The following is a 22,524-nucleotide window of genomic DNA, read 5'->3' as shown; positions in this document are numbered from 1 at the left end:
GTATAGGGAGAGACAGTTGGAATTTGAGGGCATTTGGGGCAGGCTATCTGGAAACCTGGTGCATTATAAACTCTCAGGATTCTATAAGAGTGACACCTAGCAAGGATGCCAATTGATGGAGGATATGGAGCCTGAACTGGCCATCTTCTGTAACCAGGCCAGACTTTCAGTGGTAGAACTGGGATACCAATTCAGCCACAAAACATTTGACCTACAATCTATACTTCCTGCAAGATGTGCTGGGGCAACTGGGGGCACAGACCTTGTGAGAATGGTCAACTAATGGCTGGTCTAATTTGAGGCTCATACTATGAGAAAGAGCCCATACCAGTCAGTGCCTGGATGAATAGGAACAGGAGGTTGGATATCCTAGAGATGTAGGACAGAAAAATTACTCAAAAATATTATTTCTAATAATATTCTGCTATGATCATTGACAAATGCTTAGTCCAGTTGTCGTAAGAGAGGCTTCCTCTGGCAGTTTATGCAGAGAAGATGCAGAGACCCACAGCTAAACATAAGGAACAGAGAGAGCCCAAACTGGAGATACCTATCAGGTCTCTTCCCTCAGGGATCTGAGAACCCTGAGGAAGAGAAGGGGGAAGAATTGTAGGAGCTGGAGGGGGTCAAAGACACCAAGAGAGCATGGCCCACAAAATCAACTAAATAAGGTTCAAAGAGGACCACAGAGTTAGAAGCAACAATCACAGAGCCTGCATGCATCTGGGCTAGGTCCTCAACATATATGTTATGGTTGTTAGCTAGATGTGTTTTTGAACTCCTAACTCCAGAAGTAGGGGTGTCTCTGAGTCTTTTCCCTGATCTTAGGAACCTTTTCTCCTTTTAGGTTGCCTTGCCTAGTCTTCATATGAGGGTTTGTGCTTGGTCTTATTGAATCTTGTTATGCTGTGTTTGTTTGATGTCCTTGAGAGTCCTGCTCTTTTCTGAAGGGAAACAGAGGACCAGTAGATCCTGGGTCAATGGGAGAACCTGGGAAGAGGGTACATGAGGAGTGGAGGGAGGGAAAACTGAAGTCAAGATATATTGTATAAGAGAAGAATAAAAAGGGAAAGAAAAAAGAAAAAGAAGTTAAGGTACAATTCATCCAAAAAAAATTTGAAAATTATGAATAGAGCAAGTTTATGAAAAATAGGAATAGAGGAGGCAAAAGAAGAAACACAAGTCAAAAACATAGAAAGTATGTTTAACAGAATCATAGGGAAAAAAATCTCTGAATCTAAAGAAAGAAATGCCTATTGAAAAAGAAGCATACAGAATTCCAAATAGACAGAACCAGAAAATAGATTTTTCATAAAACATAACTAGATAATAGCATTCCAGTCAGAGCCAGTACCCTAAGCAGACCTTGGGTGCTAGCTCCACACCCAGTCCCACAACACCCAGGAGAAGCTCGACTCCCAGGTGCTTTAACACACCCAGGATCACAGGTTCTCAGGTGCTTGGTCACAAGAGGATTTCAGGATTCCAGAGGCAGCTGGACTCCCAGGAACTCTGACACACCCAAGATCTCAGGATCACAGAGACAGCTGGACTCTGAGGAGTTCTGACATAATCAGGATCACAGGAGGGGCAGGCTCTAGTCAAAGACAGCAAGGGCAGTAACACTAGAGATAACCATTTTTTTTGAGAGGCAAGTGTAAGAACATAGACAAAATAAACTAAGGTTACATGGCACCATCAGAATCCAGTTCTCCCACCACAGCAAGTCCTGGATACCCCATCACATGGGGAAAGCAATATTTGGATCTAAAAATCACTTCTCATGATGATGATAGAGGAATTTTAAAAAGACATAAATAACCCCCTCTAAAAAATACAGGTGAGCACAGATAAACACGTAGACACTCTTAAAAGGGAATCACAAAAATCCCTTAAAGAACAACAGGAAAACACAAACAAACAGGTGAAGGAATTGGAAAAAAAATCCAGGATCTAAAAATGGAAATAGAAACAATAAAGAAGTCATAATGGGAGACAACCCCAGAGATAGAAAACCTATAAAAGAGGTCAGGAGTCATAGATGCGAGCATCAGCAACAGAATACAAGAGATGGAAGAGACAATCTCAGGTGCAGAAGATTCCATAGAGAACATTGGCACAACAATCAAAGAAAATACAAAACGCAAAAGGATCCTAACTCAAAACATCCAGGAAATATAGGACACAATGAGAAGACCAAACCTACGGATAATAGGAGTTGATGAGAATGAAGATTTTCAACTTAAAGGGCCAGCAAACATCTTCAACAAAATTATAGAAGAAAACTTCCCTAACCTAGAGAAAGAGATGCCCATGAACATACGAGAAGCCTGCAGAACTCCAAATAGACTGGACCAGAAAAGAAATTCCTCCTGTCACATAATAGTGAAAGCACCAAATGAACAACACAAAGAAAGAAAATTAAAAGCAGGAAGGGAAAAGGTCAAGTAACATATAAAGGCAGACATAACAAAATTACACCAGACTTCACACCAGAGACTATAAAAGCCAGAAGATCCTGGGCAGATATCATACAGCCCTAAGAGAACACAAATACCCAGAAAAGCTCTCAATTACCATAGACAGAGAAAACAAGATATTCCATGATAAAAACCAAATTTACACAATATTTTCCCACAAAACCAGCCCTACAAAGGATAACAGATGGACATCTCCAACACAAGGAGGGAAAATACACCCTAGAAAAAGCAGGAAAGTAATCTTCTTTCAACAAACCCAAAAGAAGATAGCCACACAAACATAAAAATAAGATAAAAAATAACAGGAAACAACAATCACTTTTCCTTAATTTCTCTTAACATCAATGGACTCAATTCCCCAATAAAAATATATAGACTAACAGACAGGATAGGTAAACAGGATCCAGCATTTTGCTGCATGCAGAAAATGTACCTCTGTGACAAAGACAGATACTACCTCAGAGTAAAACGCTTAGAAAAAAATTTTCTAAGCAAATGGTTCTAAGAAACAAACTGGAGTAGCCATTTTAATATCAAATGAAACTGACATTCAACCAAAAGTTATCAAAAAGGATAAGGAAGAACTCTTCATACTCACCAAAGAAAAATATATGAAGATGAACTCTCAATTATGAACATCTATGCTCCAAACACAAGGCACCCACATTCATAAAAGAAACTTTACTGAAGTTCAAAGCACACATATAATAGTGGGAGACTTCAGCAGCCCACTCTCATCAACGGACAGATCATGGAAAAAGAAACTAAACAGAGACACAGTGGAACTAACAGAAGTTATGGACCAAATCAATTTAACAGATATTTACAGTATATTTTATCCTAAAACAAAAGAATATGCCTTAGTTTCAGCACCTCATGGAAACAAAGGTATCTCATGGTACCTTTTCCAAAACTGACCGTATAATTGGTCACAAAACAGGCCTCAAAAGATACAAGAAGATTGAAATAATTCCATGCCTTCTATCAGATCACCACAGGCTAAGGCTGGTCTTCAATAGCAACAAACACAACAGATAGAAGCTGAACAGTGCTCTACTCAATGATAACTGGGTCAAGGAAGAAGTAAAGAAACTAAAGACTTTTAGAATTTTATGAAAATGAAGGCACCACATACCCCACCTTATGGGGCACAATGAAAGCAGTACTAAGAGGAAAACGCAGCTCTGAGTGTCTCCAAAAAGAAACTGGAGTGAGCATACACTAGCAGCTTAACAGCACACCTGAAAGCTCTAGAACAAAAGAAAGCAAATTCACCCAAGAGAAGTGGGCGGCAGGAAATAATCAAACTCAAGGCTAAAAACAACCAAAAAGAAACAAAAAGAACTATACAGAGAATCAACAAAACCAGGAGCTGGTTCTTTGAGAAAATCAACAAGATAGATAAAACCTTAGCAAAACTAGCCAGAGGGCACAGAGACAGTATCAAAATTAACAAAGTCAAAAATGAAGAGAGACATAACAACAGAAACAAGGATATTCAAACAATCATCAGATCCTACTATAAAAGCCTACTCGACCAAATTGGAAAATCTTGATGAAATGGACAATTTTCTAGATAACTAACAGGTGCTAAAGTTAAATCAGGATCAGATAAACCATCTAAATAGTCCTAAAACCCCTAAAGAAATAGAAGCAATCATTAACAGTTTCCAAACCAAAAAAAAAAAAAAAAAAAGCCCAGAGTTTAGGACAAAATTCTATCAGACCTTCAAAGAAGACCTTATACCAATACTCTTCAAACTATTCCACAAAACAGTAACATAAGAAACACTATCCAATTCATTCTATGAAGCCACAATTAATCTGATACCTAAACCACACAAAGACAAAACAAAGAAAGAGAACTTCAGACCAATTTCCCTTATGAATATTGATGCAAAAAATTCTTGCTAACTGAATCCAAGAACACATCAAAATGATCATTCAACACAATCAAGTAGGCTTAATCCCAGGGATGCAGGGATGGTTCACTATCCAGAAATCCATCAACGCAGCCCACTACAAGAACAAATCCAAAGGAAAAAAAGAAAACACATGATTATTTCATTAGATACTAAGAAAACATTTTACAAAATTCAACATCCCTTCATGTTAAAAGTTTTGGAAAGATCAGGAATTCAAGGCCCATACATAAACATAGTAAAAGCAATATGCAGCAAACCAGTAGCCAACATCAAACTATATGGAGCGTAACTTGAAGCAATCCCACTAAAATCAGAGACTGAACAAGGCCTCCCACTTTCTCCCTATCTATTCAATATAGTACTTGAAATTCTAGCTAGAGCAGTTAGACAACAAAAGAAGGACAACATGATACTAATTGGAAAGGAAGAAGTCAAAATATCAATATTTTCAGATGATATGATAGTATACATAAATGATCCCAAAAATTCTACCTGAGAACTCGTAAACCTTATGAACAACTTCAGCAAAGTGGATGGATATAGAATTAACTCAAAGAAATCTGTAGCCTTCCTCTACTCAAAGGATAAACAGGATGAAAAAGAAATTAGGGAAATGACACCCTTCACACTAGTCACAAATAATATAAAATATCTTGGTTTGACTCTAACCAAGCAAGTGAAATATCTGTATGAGAAGAACTTCAAGGCTCTGAAGAAAGAAATCCAAAAAGACCTCAGAAGATGAAAAGATCTTCCATGCTCATAGATCTACAGGATTAATACATTAAAAATGACCATCTTGCTAAAAGCAATCTACAGATTCAATGCAATCCCCATCAAAATTCCAACTCAATTCTTCATACTGTTAGAAAGATCAATTTGCAAATTTATTTGGAATACCAAAAAACCCAGGATAGAGAAAACTATTCTCAGCAATAAAAGAACTTCTACGAAAATTATCATCCCTGTCTTCAAGCTGTATTACAGAGCAATGGTGAAAAAAAACTGTATGGTTATTTGGTACAAAGACAGGCAGATATATCAGTGGAATAGAATTGAAGACCCAGAAATGAATCCATACACCTATGGTCACTTGATTTCTGGCAAAGGAGCTAAACCAACCAGTGGAAAAAACACAACATTTTTAACAAAAGGTGCTGCTTCAACTGGTGGTCAACATGTAGAAGAATGCAAATCGATCCAATCTTATCTCCTTGTACAATGAATGGTCAAGTCCAAGTGGATCACAGACCTCCACATAAAACCAGATACACTGAAACTAATAGAGAAGCAAGTGTGGAAGACACAGGAACTTATGGGCACAGGGGAAATTTTCCTGAACAGAACACCAATGGCTTATGCTCTAAGATCAAGAATTGACAAATGGGACCTCATAAAATTGCAAAGCTTCTGTAAGGCAAAGGACACTGTCAATAGGACAAACCAGCAACCAACAAATTGGGAAAAGATCTTTACTAATCCTACATCCAATCGAGGGCTTATATCTAATATATACAAAGAACTCAAGAAGTTATGTTCTAGAGAATCAAATAACCTTATTAAAAATAGGGTACAGAGCTAAACACAGAATTCTCAACTGAGGAAATCTGAATGGCTGTGAAGCACCTAAAGAAATGTTTAACATCCTTAGTCATCAGGGAAATGCAAATCAAAACAACCCTGAGATTCAACCTCACACCAGTCAGAATGGCTAAGATCAAAAACTCAGGTGACAGCAGATGCTGGCAAGGATGAAGACAAAGAGGAACACTCTTCCATTATTGGTGGGATTGCAAACTGTTACAACCACTCTGGAAATCAGTCTGGCACGCTGGAAAGCAGTCTGTCGGTTCCTTAGAATATTGGACATAGTATTACCTGAGGCCCCAGCTATACCACTCCTGGGCATATACCCAAAAGATTCTCCAACATATAACAAGGCACATACTCCACTATGTTCATAGCAGTCTTATTTACAATAGCCAAAAGCTAGAAAGAACCCAGATGCCCTTCAACAGAGGAATGGATATTGAAACTGTGGTACATTTACACAATGGAGTACTGCTCAGCTATTAAATACAATTAATTCATGAAATTTGCAGGCAAATGGATAGAACTAGAACATATCCTGAGTGAGGTAACCAAAATACGAAAGAACAGACTTGGTTTGCACTCACCAATAATTGGATATTAGCTGAAAAGCTCAGAATACCCAAGATACAATTCATAGACCACATGAAGCTCAAGAAGAAGGAAGATCAAAGTGTGGGTGCTTTGGTCCTTCTTAGAAGGGGGAACAAAATGTTCACAGGAGAAAATACAAAGTGTGGAGCAGAGACTAAAAGAAAGGCTACCCAGAGACTGCTGCACCTGGGTATCCCTCCCCTATATAGTCACCAAATGCAGATACTATTGTGTATACCAAAAGTGCTTGCTGACAGGATCCTGATATAGCTGTCTCCTGAGAGGCTCTACTAGAGCCTGACAAATACAGAGGCAGATAATTCCAGCCAACCATTGGACTGAGCCCAAGGTCCCCAATGGAGGGGTTAGAGAATCGACTGAAGGAGCTGAAAGGGTTTGCAACCCATAGGAACACAATATCAACCATCCAGACCCCCCAGAGCTCCCAGAGACTAAACCACCAACTAAAGAGTACACATGGAGGGATCTATGGTTCATATGTAGCAGCATATGTAGCAGAGGATGGCCTTGTTGGGCATCAATGGGAGGAGAGGGCCTTTGTCTTGTGAAGGCCCGATGCCCCAATGTAGGTGAATTAGAGGCTGGGAAAGTGGGAGTGTGCAGGTGGATGGGGGAACACTCTCATAGAAGCAGGGGGAGGGGAGGATGTGATAGGGGAATTCCAGGGGAAAAACTAGGAAAGGGGATCACATTTTAAATGTAAGTAAAGAAAATATCCAATAAAAAATAATTCATCAAGTTAACAGCAATTAAAGCATTTGTTACATTAAATGAACAATCTGAACATATGCTTGTAAGGATTAGAAAGAATGTGTCTAAACCAAAATGATTATCTATTCTAAAAAAAAAAACCCTAGATAATAAATGATCACAAATTAAAATATATGTTTCAGTTGTTTAGGTAGAAGAGATAACCAGTTTTTATAATCAGTATGCTTCTTTTAAGTGTTTTCCAAAATTTTTTTGAAATGCTTTATCTCTTCGACCCCTTAGGTATTTGACTATGATTTTGGACTGCAAGATGACTTTATGGGCTCAGCCTTTCTTGATCTCACTCAGTTGGAGTTAAACAGGTAAGTCTCAAAAATCATACTATTGTTATGCATCACTATATAGCTGGCTGGTGTGAAGTAGAAAATACCAGTCAGTACAGATTCCTACTGATATCATGTCCTTGTCAGCTGGGTATCATCCATCTCACAGAGATAGATGATATTTTCTATTTTCTCAGCATTATTGTTGGAAGATGTTTCCTTTTATCAAATGTATGCCTTTTCTGTCTTTGTCAAATTTAAGTGACTGAAGTTATATGTGTTCATGTTTATGTCTTCAATTTTGTTCCATTAGTCTACATATCTGTTTGGGAGCACTGCCATATTGCTTTTAATTGCCGTTGCCTGGTAGTTTATCTTAAGATCTGGAATTGTAATCACTCCAGCATAAAGTGTTAACTTTACAAAAGAATTATTTGTTATTTATTTTATGTTTGTGAATACACTGTCTCTATGTCCAGACACACCAGAAAAGGGCATCAGATCCCATTACAGATGGTTGTGAGCCACCATGTGGTTGCTGGAAATTGAACTTGAATCTCTGGAAGAACAGTCATTGCTCTTAACCATTAAGCCATGTCTCCAGTTTCTAACATTTTTTAAATCAGTTTTATATGTATTCCTTATAGGAATTCCTAATTCTTATTCTTATTTATTTATATGTCAAGATTAAACTATTCTGTAATATCAAAGGAATTCCTTAAAGGAACACAAATAAATTGCAACTCCAAATACGTATATACTGCATCGATACAATATGATGCCAAATACACATTCATTCAGAAAGACAAATTGATGTCAGGCTATTATGACTCAGGCAGTAAAGTGCTTATTATACAAGCATAAAGTCCTGAATTTTGATCTCTAGAATCTATAAAACAAGTTAGGGACAATGATGCACAACTGTAATCCCAATACTGGAGAACTAGAAACAGGTGGATGGATTCCTGGTGCTCATTGGCCAGCCAGCCTAGACAAACTGGTGAGAGACCTCATTGGGAGTCCAGTGAGAAACCTTAGCTCAAAAATTACATTGGAACATGATTAAAGAAGATACCTAACATCATTCAATAGCCTCTACTATACTCACAATTGTTTTCCACAATCATCTTGCTGACACATATGCACACAAACACACCTATATGCACATATATGCATAAATAAGTAAAAAGACAATTTGTTGCTACCAAATTGTAATGATTACTAATAGCTAAATTAATGCTGAATACAATTTGAGGACAGATTGTGTATAGCTCAATTAAATGTCTGACATTACAAAGTAGTTCACATTTTTACATATCATACATTAATGTATTAAAATATGTGATAAATTGCCTGCTATCATGGTGTTCACATTATTTTGTATATCAGCTATTTTTCTTAATTATTATATGTTGCATACACACACACATACATACATATATATATATATACATATATATATATATATATATATATTTATGAACCCTTGGAGGCAAGGCAGAAGGGACAAATCTGGGGTGTGTGAAAATGCATTTGGGGGAGCACTTCAGACACATATAGACTTCTAATCTGCACCCTCATTCACAGATTCTTCTAAGGTGAATTTCAAGACTATGTACACACACACATGCAAGCACTCATGCATGCATACAAACAAGAAAACTGATAGGCAGAAAGGACTGAAATGTTTCACTTAACCCAAATGTCTCTTCACCAGAAGAGACAGAACTAAATTGTAGTAAAACTTATATTCTTTGGACACAGAAAGCCCCTACGTTTCGATCTTTGGTTTTTACAAGAAACCAGTACATTGTGAGATATTTAGTACGTTTTGAGTACTCTCTTTGTTAATGCAAGAAACAAGTGAAAGAATGAAAAAACAATAAAAGATGTTTTGTTGCCTAGCATCCCATAATTCCTTTGTTTGTTGCTCCATGGTCTACAAAAACAGGTTTGTGGTGATTCATAATAAACCCTGTCTATTCAATATTAATTAAAACAGGTAAGCAAGACATTACCTATGCATTACATTAAAAGTTTATTTTGTTTATTTCTTAAAAGTGATTGTGTATAATACTAAATTCCTCATCCTCTTTTCCTCCAGAATGCTTATCTGAAGGAATATGTTTGGTGGAGGTGTGGCAAGGTGTGGGGGAAGGGGTTTCTCTGAGGGCCCAGGCTGAGGCATCCTTTCCCACTGAGGGACCAACCACAGTATAGCATAGAATAGAGTTTTTTCAGGGCATGTCGAGTGGAGTTGAGAGGGTAGTAGAGACAGAGAAAGGGAGAGAGAGAGAGAGAGAGAGAGAGAGAGAGAGAGAGAGAGAGAGAGAGAGAGAGAGAGAGAGAGAGAGGAAAGTAGAGAAATAGAGGCTGACCATGAACCATGAATGAGCACGTGGAGAGAGAGGGGACAGGGGAACGGGGAGAGAAGGGGAAGTGTCAAGAGGAGAGAGCAAGAAGGCAAGAGAGCAAGAGAGAGAGAGAGAGGAGAGGGCAAGCAGCCAAGCAGCGCCTTTTATAGTGAGTTCAGGTACACCGGGCTGTTACCCGGTAACTGTAGGGCAGAGAGTAGACAAAATGCTTACAGTTTTAGACTTTCAATGAACCTGTTCATGTAGTGACAGATAATGGATGTCTAGCTAGATAACTAGTCTTAATGGAAACACATGAAAACATCTCTGTGGCAAACTTCTTATTCAATTTATGATTTGAACTTAATCTTGTGGTGAGCTTTTGATATTTGGAATGCTATGTGTCATGTGTCCTGGAAAAGTGCAAATCTAGGAATGATGGCCTTTAAGTAAGCAGAGCACAGAATGCAGAAAGAGAGTTAGAAACTAAGGCAGAAGGTAGAGGGCAGAAGAAGAAAGGAGAAAGAGCAGAAGTAAAACAGAAGCTTTGCAGAGATGCGGAGCAGATGAAGAGAGAAAAGCATTAGAGCAGAATTAAGTAGGCAGGAAAAGAAAAAGAGATGGAGAAGGAGCTGCAGGGAGAGCAGCAGGCAGCAGGCGGGCTTTTATTGTAATGAGACAAGTTTCTTAATTCATTTATCAATGAAAGGTAAGACGCTTTTGCTTTATGCATTAAAGGTTGAAGCTTCTTTTTAATCCAGAGTGAGTGAGTTCTTTCTGTGCTGGTGCTTGCTCAATGAAACCTGCTCTCGGAGGCTTTTGTTTGTTCCACATATAAATATAGATGTGTGTGTGTGTGTGTGTGTGTGTGTGTGTGTGTAAGTATATAAGCATGATATAAGGAACTAGGCAAAACAGGAGTGTATGAAGATTTATGAGTGTGTGCACATGAATGTATGTGTGTTTATGCATATTTGCCTGTGTAAAAGTTTTTCCCTTTGCTCCTGATTCAACAAGTTTTCATTGCTCCAAGCCTCCAGCTCTCCGGGCCATTGAGGGTTCCAGGCAAGAGAGAAAGAAGCCTCAACGCTTATCCTTTACTTAATCCCCTGCATAAGCAACGGGTGTTAATTCCCCAGAGACCTGCAGCTTCTGGCATCAGAGTCACTTAGAGTTAAGACAGAATTAAAGAAAGAGTTAAGTTTTCTAGCCCTTAATAAGCACAGAGAATTAACGTAAGACTTAAGTTTATAGTGCTAATCAAACACAGAGATTTATAAAGTAAGCAAGAGTTAAATTTTCTAGTGCTAATCAAGTACAGGCATTTATAAAGTAAATAATAGAAAGATAAAGAGTTAAGTTTCCTCAGCACTTAATGGAACATAGGACAATAAGAAATAATTAAGTTTTTACCACGGAACAGTAAGATAGAGTTAAGTAGTAAAATAAATCATAGAGAGTAAAAGTAAAAAGAAGCCAGCCGCTATCAGCCACAGAATAAACAAGAGAATGTTGAGTCTCCAGAAGCTATCAGCTTCAGTTTCAGAATCCAGCATAGTTAGAAAGTTACAAGGCCAGAGATCATCAATATTTTGACCTGCATCCATCCAACATCTGTGCCCACTTTAGCTCCTTCCCTATGGCAAAATGCACCCAGCAGCAAGTTATATTTTATATACTTTCTCTTCTCACACCTTTCTGTTTATTTTAAATAATATCCCTTCTCAATAAAAAAAGCTATAAAACTATGACCCTCTTTCAGTTGCTGAGCTTAGATATATGGAAAACAGCTGGACTTCATCCTGTAAACTTAGAGATCATGGAAGGGGGTTCAGAGATCTTTGAGTAGTGTTATTTCTTTCAGCAACTTTCTAGAACCTCATACCATGAAGAAATTTACCCAGTGAACTCAAGCACCTCCATTGGCATGCAGCTTATTGGATGAATTGAATAAATGGTAGGGTAACAACAAAAACTGTATTAAGAAATCAAAAGAGTAAAATTTTTCTTAATGAATTATTAAGATAATTTTCGACTTAGGTTCTCAATGACTATTCCTAATCTAAATATTTTATATCACAGGTCCACAGATGTTACCTTAACTCTGAAAGACCCCCATTATCCTGACCATGACCTTGGAATCATTTTGCTGTCAGTCATCCTTACGCCTAAGGAAGGTGAACACAGGGATGTGGTAAGTCTCCCAGATCCCTGGGCATAGTAAAAGTTCTTCTTGCTCCCACTTGCTCATGTGCTCAGAGTCCCTTTGGGATACAGAGGTAATAATAAAGAACAGATACCAACAAAATTCTAGCCTGTTCTTGGTTTCTGTGAGTATCCTGCATATCACTCATCCATGCTCATTGTGTCTCTTCATCTCAAATTCCCTGACCCAAGCTCCAGATCAGAACCTCTTGTTGTAAATAAGTCGATTTATACCCTTTTATAATTTTAGTAATCAATTTCAGGCATGTTACATTGTAGGCAAATATTAGTATTTTTTCAGGGAATACATTGATTAGTGAACTGAATATTTGGAATTTCACATGGAGATATCCAAGATGACTTTGACTATGTCACCAAATAGATCATAACAAGGAAAACAAGGTAAAATGATAACAGAGTTTCTGCTCTCTGGCGTTTATTGGATAAGTATGGCCTCTTCACATTCCAATGGGTTTCCATAGTGATACTTTCCACATCTCTGCACTAGCTATTTTTACTTCCTTGTACACCATGCTATTATGAGAAGTGAAGGAGGGCTACAGAGGAAGCTGTGACATCCACACTATTGAAGGAACCTGAAAAAGCATCAAGTGTGATCCACAATCGTGAACTTTCTGCCACAACTTGCCAGAGCTGGTTTGTTAGGCTCAATATTCATTTATACACCTAGAAAATACTATAACTTGGACACATTTTTTATATTAGGTAAAATTGCTAGAGGTTTACCCAAAATACTCTTCTGTAACACTTATATACCTGTTTTAAAACTGTGTATCATTCAAATTTGTATATATTATCTATTAAAAGATATTGTTGACATTTTAATTAAGATTATAGGTAAAAATAGTGAATCCCAAAAACTCCAAAACTGAAGGATTTTTTTAAGTCACCTAAAAAAATTACCACGTTAAGGAGAAATCCTTTAAATCCTTAAAAATTAAACAATGGTTATAATAGTTCATGTGTGTTACTTAAAAACACCATTTATAGGAAAATCTTACTACATAGTACCTGCTGTGAGAACACAGTGTGGCTGAGTATACATAGCACCCTCTGTATGGAGAGTGTGGCATGGTGCAGCTTAGTATATGTGTGCATTTGGAGGGATAGCTGAGGAAAAGCTTTTTCAAAGAGTACTGTCATTTACAGAGAAAGTCTGTCAGTTAGAAGTCACCAGTAGCACAAGCCAGGAAGTAAATTCTAGATTTCCAGTCCATAATTAGGAGTACATTTTAAATTTTCATTTTTTTACTTTATTCAATCCAGGTGCTTATTACCAGTAGGCAGCTACTATGCTAGTATTTAGGACCCATTAGAAATAGTGTCCAGTGACTCATGGAGAGAAACAGAAGATGACAATTAGCTTGGTGTTATGAAAGAAAGACAAATTTATGTGAAAACAAAACCAGGAAATTTGTTCCTATCTGTGTAGGTCTAGGATTCTCTAAGGAAGTCAAATCAATGCTGAGGTAAGAAATAAAATAAGAACTAAAAGGAAACAAACTCCGGTAGAAATATACTTAAGGTGGAGACGAGAGAGAGAGAGAGAGAGAGAGAGAGAGAGAGAGAGAGAGAGAGAGAGAGAGAGAGAAACTCCATGCTGCTACAGAGTGGAAGAGAGATACCTAAACGCCTAAACTGTGAGAGTCTGTTGTCCATAGTAAGATTTGTGAACTTTATTCAAATAGCAATGAGGAATTATGGCAGGGTCTGGAAAGGGAAAATGACATGATTGTATTTGCCTGTAAGGAAAAAAAAAAAACCAAAAAACAAAAACTTACCTCTAGTCATACGTTGTAGAAAATGCATTAATCTGCAGACAGATTAGGAGACTGTTGAAAACTCTATTAAAAGACGATGAGGCTCTAAGTAAGAGTTCTCAGAGGTGATGTGGAAGGGTATTGGCAGGTTTGCCTGTATGAGGTTAAAACAAGTCAAGACACTTTAGTGATACACTAATCCTGGGTTGGTTTTCTTTGCTAGTTTAATTCAGGGCAGTACTTCATAAATGAAAATAACTAGTCTAAAGCCCTGGGTCTCCCCAGACCACCCACCTGCAGTATTACCAAAGACTTAGATGGTGTGGCTGCCCTTCTGGTTATGTGGGAGATTTGATAATGGATAGTCTGTAGAAAAGGACACTTTAAGGATCTCATCAACCTGAGAGCTTAAGAGATGGAATTAGTTCTCAAGATAGACAAAGGAACTATTGAGTTCCTCTGATTGAGAGGGAAGTGGTAGCATTGGCAAGATACTTCTCACACTACTTATTGTCAACAGTCCTTGAAAAGACCTCCCAACTGGCTCAGATTTACATCACAGGCACAATGCATTTATAATTTAAAAAAAATAGCAATCAAGAGGTGACAGTCAGTGACTTCTTACATATGAATGAGAAGAAAATCAAATGAGAATGGAAAAATTATTCATCACAATACCATTCAATTTGTCTCCTTTTCCTTCCTCTTCATTGTTTATCTCCAGTCACATTCACCTTTGACACAAAGATTTTCTCCCAAAAAGTGTCAAGCTATTCCCATAACTCAAATTACTTTGACTGTGTTTCAAGGATGTCCTTGCTGCCATGTGTTCCTCATTCACAGCCTAACTTAATGCCTTCTATTTTCAGAGTCCCCATCTGTGCTGAATTCTTCTGTTGCCCATGTAGGAGATGGGCACATACTTCCATGCTGTTATCAATCCCCCCCCCAGCACCCCTTCTCCTCAGAGAAACAAATCACTAAGGCAGAGTTAAGCAAGGCCTTGAGAGCTGACCAGGTCAGTCATGGCTGGGAGCACTCCTGGACTTCTCATCCTGACCTTGGTTGCACCCAAGGAGGGAGAGAGAAGAGTGAGCCCAGTGGCTATCCTAGATAATCCTTATGATTGTATTCAAGAGCAAGGTATGTGCTTTACAATAGAGGAGCAAGTTAGGATGGACAGAAAGCTAAAATACACAAAATGGAAAAGTCTACTGGGATCTGGTATTCTAGCTATTCTAATATCCTATATTTTGTAGAAATATGAGTTTCTAAGTATACTTATCAATGTAGAAATGTTTGAGATTTTGCTTATTTGGCCTAAAGATTTGTTCTATTTATACCTTTTCAGACTCTTTATATCAGTTATATTTATCAATAGTACTTTCTAAAATTTGAGATTCTGAACAAAAACCACAAGTCAACATCTATTTTTAAAAAAAAAAAATTACAATGGAATAAGTAGTCATCTCCAAAGAGTACGGAGTCCTCTCCTTTAGAGCAATGCAGATGAACTGGACAAGTAAGTTAAATAAGGAGTACCTAATCAATCAACGAAGTTCATCTCATAGATCTGAACAGTAGACTGCTGATTACATGAAACCGGGACCAACTAATGGGAGAAAAGGATGGGCAAAGATTATTCCATGAGTAAGTTACAGTTGAAAGCAAGTACTTCTGATGTGCTGGTACACAGTAGGTGACTATAGGTGACAACAACATACTAGATATGTCAGAGGGCTAAAAGAAGAGATTTTACGTATTTCCACCAAATGGTAAATGTTTCCAGAGATAGATATGCTGACTTGAGCAACAATGCATACATGTTATATAAACATCTAGGGTTTATAAATATATGTAATTTATATAAGAATTTAAAAGAATGCTTTTCCTATCTCCCAGAGGTCTGTAAGTTCTTTATCCCTTTAACAGTTCAGCGATCTACATCTATTCCTACAATATTTAAGAAACCAATGAGCAGTGTTCCAACCGGCATCATATGTTCTCTCACTTGAAACTTTTAGTCACATAAACTCCTCCACAGTTTCCCTTTCAATCCCAACCTATTATCACTGTCACCTGTGATGCTGAAAGTATGCTCTTATTTCAGCTAAACTCCGACCTATATGCTTTTCTCATAAAGAAGAGTGTATGTATATGGAACATTTATTACTATATGTTATATATAATAGCATATGTGTAAGTCTATAAAATGGTCTTGTAATGACACCCCTCAAAACTAAGCCTAGCATCCTATACCTAGTGGATGTTCAATGTCTTATAAGGAGGAAGTATTCTCATATCAATTTTATTCCATATTTCATATTGAAATCCTTGAAGTTGTTACAAATACCATTATATCATGATTAAATAATGATCTAACTTCCTTTGGTAGATTATTAAAATTAGTGTTTTAGTGATTGGCTATATTTTCCTCAGAGACTTCTGACTACAATGGATAGACATGGCATTTCTCTTTTCTTCCTTGGGCAATATATCTAGTATTAGGAAAGTATGGTCTGGGATATATTTGACCTGTCTTGTTTAAGAACAATCAGGGATCCAATATATCTTTTACTTTAATTTTCTTATTTTAAATATAGATCATACCACTAATGTGAAAGTGGAATGCTGAACTTTCACAAATTGCCCAAAAGGAACAACTTTTATTCAGAAAGAACTTGAGCTAAAATATTAGTGATAGAGTAATACTTCACAGTCTTTGTCAGTGTGGCTGATGCTTAGTGCGGGAATTAGGGTGCAGTTGCTCCTCCAAACTGAACAACACGAGAAGGAAAGTTCTGTTCCTTTTGCTTATTACCTCAGAAATAATTTATTTTATGCTTTGGGGATAGAGATGTTAGGTCAATACTGACACATTTCTTATCTCTATGTTTATACAATTTTGCTAAATATTTTACATGAATTAAAATGAAAAATTGATGAGTTTCCAAAGCCTAAACAAGTATGCCTTCCTAGTTATCAATCAAGTAGGAAGTAGAGTATTAACAATAATAAAGTGTGATAAAACTAGGAACAGAAGAACTGGAAGTACAAGCAACTTAGTGTTATAAAACACTAAGATTTCAGCTATTTTGTGAGTTCCATATGCACCATTATGTAGTAGCAGTGTACTCCATGAATAATGCAAATGTGATAATTTTTTTCTTGTATGGATTGACACTTCTAGAAATCAGTCAAACCAAAGAATAAGTTGAATAACCTATTGTCCTACTTACTAAAACTTTGATAACACATAACATCTAATTATAGCAATTTAAGATGTATGGAAGGACAATGAGTAAATGTATTTCATCATTGTCAATATTAAAATCTTCTGCACTGGGTACATGATTGGGTGTATATTAAAATTTTCCAGATGTGGACATAAATGTGTTCTTCTTTGTGAGTCCCCAGCATTGTGTGTACAAGAAACCAAAGGCTCCATGGCAACATGTGGCTCTAATGCATGGCACAACTGTTGTTTCTGTTTTGACTGCATGTCCTGTCTTGAATCTGAAAAAGTATGTAATGCATATACGTGTGTGTCCCATGGTATTTTTGCTTGACAGTGTGTTTGAGTTCTTTCTGGCTCTTTTTCTAGCAGAGTTCAATACACAGCTTTCTTCCTTGGAGAATTTGTGACATAAAAGTGAGTTAATTTGTGTTACACACTCTCTTAGATAACATAGATCTACAGAATATCTGGATAAGGTTGAAAATTGGAAAGTCCTCAGAAACATGTAAATTGATACGATGTCATCTTATATGAGTTAAAAACAATTTTTATACATTGGTTTAATTTTGATATGTCTTATAACTTTCATACAATATTTGAAGACATATCTAGTTATGCAGTGTTGAACATGTAAGTTTTATAAGATGTGTATACTATCTGTTCTGTGCTTTTTTGTATGTATATCATCATGATAATCTACCAAAATTATAACAACAAAAGAAAGTTAAAAATATTTTAAGTCTTTTAAAAGCAGTTGCTTCTACAATTCTATCATTGGCTGTATTCTTATGCCACTTATCCTTATTTTGGCTTCAAGAAAGGTTGAGTTGTTAATGAAGAACTGGAATGGTGCTATAGTCATAGCCTGGCACCCTCAAACCCTAACTCGTGTTTCTCAGCTGAAATTACAATCATGGAGCAAAATATAAACCTTATATTTCTAGAATGTTCTTGGTCTTTTATGTGTAACATTACCCAGCCTGTCTTCTTTAATAGCTTGTAAAGATAGCAATGTCAATAGTCTATTAAGTTCATTTGTTTTTTAACTTTTCTACTGAATTACTGTAATTGAGGGATTTTTTTTTAAACCCACGCCTACCCTTCTTAATGTACTCACCCCCTTGATAGCCTAACATTTCTTTTAGAATGGATTTTATAGGATCCTTGGATATTTAATGATGCTGACAAATGACCACTAGTTAAGATATTTTAAATGTCTCTCTTTATTCTAATTGATTTCACTTATTTTTGACTCAAAATATTGTCTCCAAGAGTTGCCATGTTCAAATGCATTGAGACTCTATTTTCTGACAAAATTCAACCTTGGTTATTGGACTCTTGATTGGGGAGCGTTTGTGGATATCCCTAACCACTGAATAATTTTGTTGCAGATAATCTTTGATGATATGAAGGTAGTGATCGTGTTATTATTATTAGTGACCATTGGGTGCTGATAATAATCACTCAGCTAACATCAATAGCGAGTGTCTATTTTGTGTCCACAATGTCTAACTCTCTAACCCAGTGGTTGAATGTGTTGCTCAAAATGAATTGTATCTTAGCACTTAGAAAATATTAACTCTCTTGTAGTATTGATAACAGTGCTTTGCTGTTTCCTAATTCTACTTGAAAACAAGGGCATGGGATTTTTATAACATTTGGAAACCTGTAACTCTTTCATGTTTTTGGTCAATGGACTTTATAAAGACAAAAATAAAAGAAATGTAGCACTGTCTTTGGGAATGTTATGATTCTTCTATTTCCTAGTCTAAAGTTGCTACACAGTTCCATTCCCTCCTTCCATTCCCTCCCCATTAGGTCAAAGATGGTGTGGTCTTGTGTGAAAATACTTTCTATCATCTATTTTTATGAGGCATGAGTGCTTTCTAGAATGAATCCTTTTCATAAGAAGTTCTGATGTAAGTGATAGAGCTCTTGACATTGAAGCTGTTCCCTAACACAGACAGAGCAAGCTTGACCCTAAATACTCCCCACTTTCCTTGTCCTCTGTCCTAAAGACAACCATAAAACATGATAGGACTAAGAGGAAGGTTTACATCTAAGTACTTAAGAAAAATGGTTAATAGTAAATAGAAGAATTATTTAAATTTGAGGGACGCTTTCTGCTTTACTTTATATATACAAAAGCAAGAGAGGCCAGGTGTGGTGGCACATGCCTTTAATCCCAGCACTTGGGAGGCAGAGGCAGGTGGATTTCTGAGCTCGAGGTCAGCCTGGTCTACAAAGTGAGTGCCAGGACAGCCAGGGCTATACAGAGAAACCCTGTCTCGAAAAACAAACAAACAAACAAACAAACAAACAAACAAACAAACAACAACAAAACCAAAAAAAAAAAAAAAGCAAGAGAGCAGTGATCTTAAGCACTCATAACAACTCTCCAGAAGGTTAAGCATTTAGCCAAACTGACCTCTCACTATGACTTAAACAGAATATTATAGAGGATACATTTTAGTAAAAAATAAAATAAAATAACTAGCCTTTTTCTGAATTGGAAACATTTTAGACAACAATATAATTGATAATTAACTAAGTTTCTAAAATGTGGCCAAAGCAACAGTTTTAGATGTAGGTTGAAGAAAAAAAATGTTATATACCCAATTATGTAAACTGTATTCTAAACCCTTACCTCCAAATAGGACAATTTCATGAAACTCAATTTGTATTATTAATTCAGAATTAACTAATTCCAATTCCAAGTCATCCATTATACTTAAAATACACTGTCTCATTTCTTCAAACAAATAATGCAAGTGAACTCTCACCAGAAAGACTGCTTGAATGTTAAAGTTCTCCCTCTCCTCTCTCTCTTCCTCCCTCTCCTTTCTCCTCCCTCCCCCTCCACTCCCCCCCCCTCTCTTATATGTGTGTGTGTGTAAAGCAGTCTCCTCTTGTATAGTTGTTGCTAGAAATAATTTGTTATTAAAAGGACCAATTAATATTACACTTCCCCTAAAATCAATGGCTGCCCGGTTCGGTACTAGATGAAAGATAATGAAATGCTTTATTTCATTTACAGACAATGCTAATGAGGAAGAGTTGGAAAAGATCCAGTAAGGTAATTCTTAGCATGTGATCTTCAGCTTTCCTTGTTGAGAAGACTGTTAGCTGCTTTTCCAAATCCTTCCCATCCCCTTCCAAGCTGTACCACAAAGTTTCATCATTGCCAGTTGCTCTTTTTTCCCTCCTCATAATCTTTAACCAAATCATGCAATGCTTTCTAAGTCATAGGAACCTCACTGGTGCAGAGCACTCAGACCATTCTCTTGCTGTTCTCCAATCACTCTCCAGCCTCATTCGCAGCATCCAGTCTCTACTATGTGCACAACAGGGTCTACAAAATCACTCTGCTCCAGAATGGAAGTGATGAACTGGGGCAGGGACAACTCCAGACAGAGGGCCATAAACATTCTGTTTTGTTTCATGGAAAATTGATGATGGACTTTTTAAACTCATATGTTCTATCATGGCGCCTTGAGGACAATTCTCCCTCAGTTCCTCAGCTCACTCCCAGAACAAGAGCTTTCCATATCCCTCTAAAGATATGTACGGCACATATTAAGCTTTTAGTACCTTTGGTGATAGCACACCTCTTGAACAGAAATATCAAGATGCAACTGAACTTTTATATGACTGTGCTTTGAAACAAATCAGATTTCCTTGGTAAAACTGACATTTATTCAAAATTTTACTTAAAAGGTCAATATTGCTTTTAATAATTCTGATTTTTTTAGACCCTGGAACATTGGCAATCTTTCTTTTTCCATTCTGATCAAATCATGCTGTTACTTGTTATTCAATTTCATCATCTTCCCTTTTGGGAGTGGGATTAAGAAAATATGTATAAAAAGTACTGTTTTATGTTTGCTATGGTGTCTTAATCTGCTTTGTGAAGTACTTCTTATGTACAGTTAGCTACTTTCCAGTTCTTAGACTGCTGACAACAAAGAGATAATTCACCAAAAGACCAGGACACAAAAGGCACATACTGGAGAAAGTTGCTGAATATTTTTTGAGAATTCACTTGGTCTCATTAAGCAAAATAAAGCTTCAAAGACGTTTAAAGAAATGTTGTATTGTTTGCCTTTGGAACTGTGCTTCAGCACTAATAGTATATTAGAAGAATGTTGATTTTAAAATATGTGTAAGACTTTCCTCATCCTGTGTTTCTATGATGATATATTTGTATAAAAACCTGCTAACCCACAGTTAGCAGAATTACCTCTTTCAAAAGAGTTTAACTAGGACTGGATATTGTATAGTATTTGGCATTAATTAGTATGAATAATCTATTTTATTGAAATATGAGAGAGAGAATAGAAGTGTTGTTTTGACTGTGTATATTGACCTGAGATCTCAGCACTTGAGAGGCTGAAGGAAGTCCAGCTTGGGCTCGAGAAGAAGACCTATTCTAACATATATTCAGGTAGATAAGTTGGTAGGTAGATAGTAGATTGATAGATAGATAGATGATAGATAGAGTCTAAGACATTTAACTTCTTTAAAATAATCTTAATAATACAGTACAAATAAATCCACATAATTTCCTTGAATCTATAAAAATTTAAATGAATAATAAATATATTATTTCCTTTATTTTATATTTAAAATTCTTAGTACTTTATACTTAATTATTAATTTAAACTTTGGAGGTTTGCCACTATAGATGCAAAATGCCTGTGCCTACTTCACAACTCTCTTAAGTACTTGGCAGGTTATATTTTGTACAGTGTTAATATTAGACTAAGGGATTTTTAAATTTGGTACATTTTTATAAAAATTCAAAGTGCCAGCTGAGTTAGAATTAGTTCACTCATCTTGTTTTTTTTTTTTTTTTTTCCTATGAGAATATAGTGAGTACTTGGTAATTCATTCAAATTTTTACTATTCCCTAAAACACTTTTCATATTCACGAGATAGTGTTATTTTTTTAAAAAGTCCATTGAAAACTTTACATTTCTAATTATTACTTATTTCACTGGTATTCAACCCCCCCTCCCCCCCCCCAATGGATACTGTCACTGAATCCTTTCCTCCAGGCAGCTGCTTCTAAGAACTAAGGGGTGAGTATGCTGGGTAGGTGGGTTTAGGATATGTTGCTGCCTTACTGAAATATAGTCTCCTTCTTACTCTTCCACTCAAAATCTTTGTCTTATAAGGAGACTCCTTTTGATTTTAGAAAGAACATGCTTAAGCTATACTAAAATACAAGTATTGATGTTTTTAGTAGTTAGGTTTTTTCATTATGTAACTATGCTCACCATTGTATTTTCCTATAGATAAA

The 22,524-nt window shown here is 36.6% G+C and overlaps 1 protein-coding gene across 9 annotated transcripts in view; it reads left to right on the top strand.

Annotated features, from left to right (window-relative positions):
• Mctp1 (multiple C2 and transmembrane domain containing 1) overlaps positions 1–22,524 on the top strand; it is a 633,933-nt gene that overhangs the window by 315,047 nt on the left and 296,362 nt on the right. For 6 of the 9 annotated variants that reach the window (XM_085830938.1, XM_085830936.1, XM_021180105.3 and 3 more), the window contains exons 4-6: positions 7,604–7,683; positions 12,081–12,192; positions 20,260–20,298. In XM_085830938.1, the coding sequence (XP_085687064.1) occupies positions 7,604–7,683; positions 12,081–12,192; positions 20,260–20,298 (231 nt within the window). Of the gene's footprint in view, positions 1–7,603; positions 7,684–12,080; positions 12,193–17,588; positions 17,637–20,259; positions 20,299–22,524 lie in introns of all 9 variants that reach the window. The other 3 variants (XM_085830943.1, XM_085830942.1, XM_085830937.1) reach the window with 2 other exon arrangements.

The sequence above is a fragment of the Mus caroli genome, unplaced genomic scaffold (assembly GCF_978045245.1).
Source record: "Mus caroli unplaced genomic scaffold, Mus_caroli_1 scaffold_15, whole genome shotgun sequence".
Lineage (NCBI taxonomy): Eukaryota > Metazoa > Chordata > Mammalia > Rodentia > Muridae > Mus > Mus caroli.
This window is presented reverse-complemented; position numbering and strand designations above follow the sequence as displayed.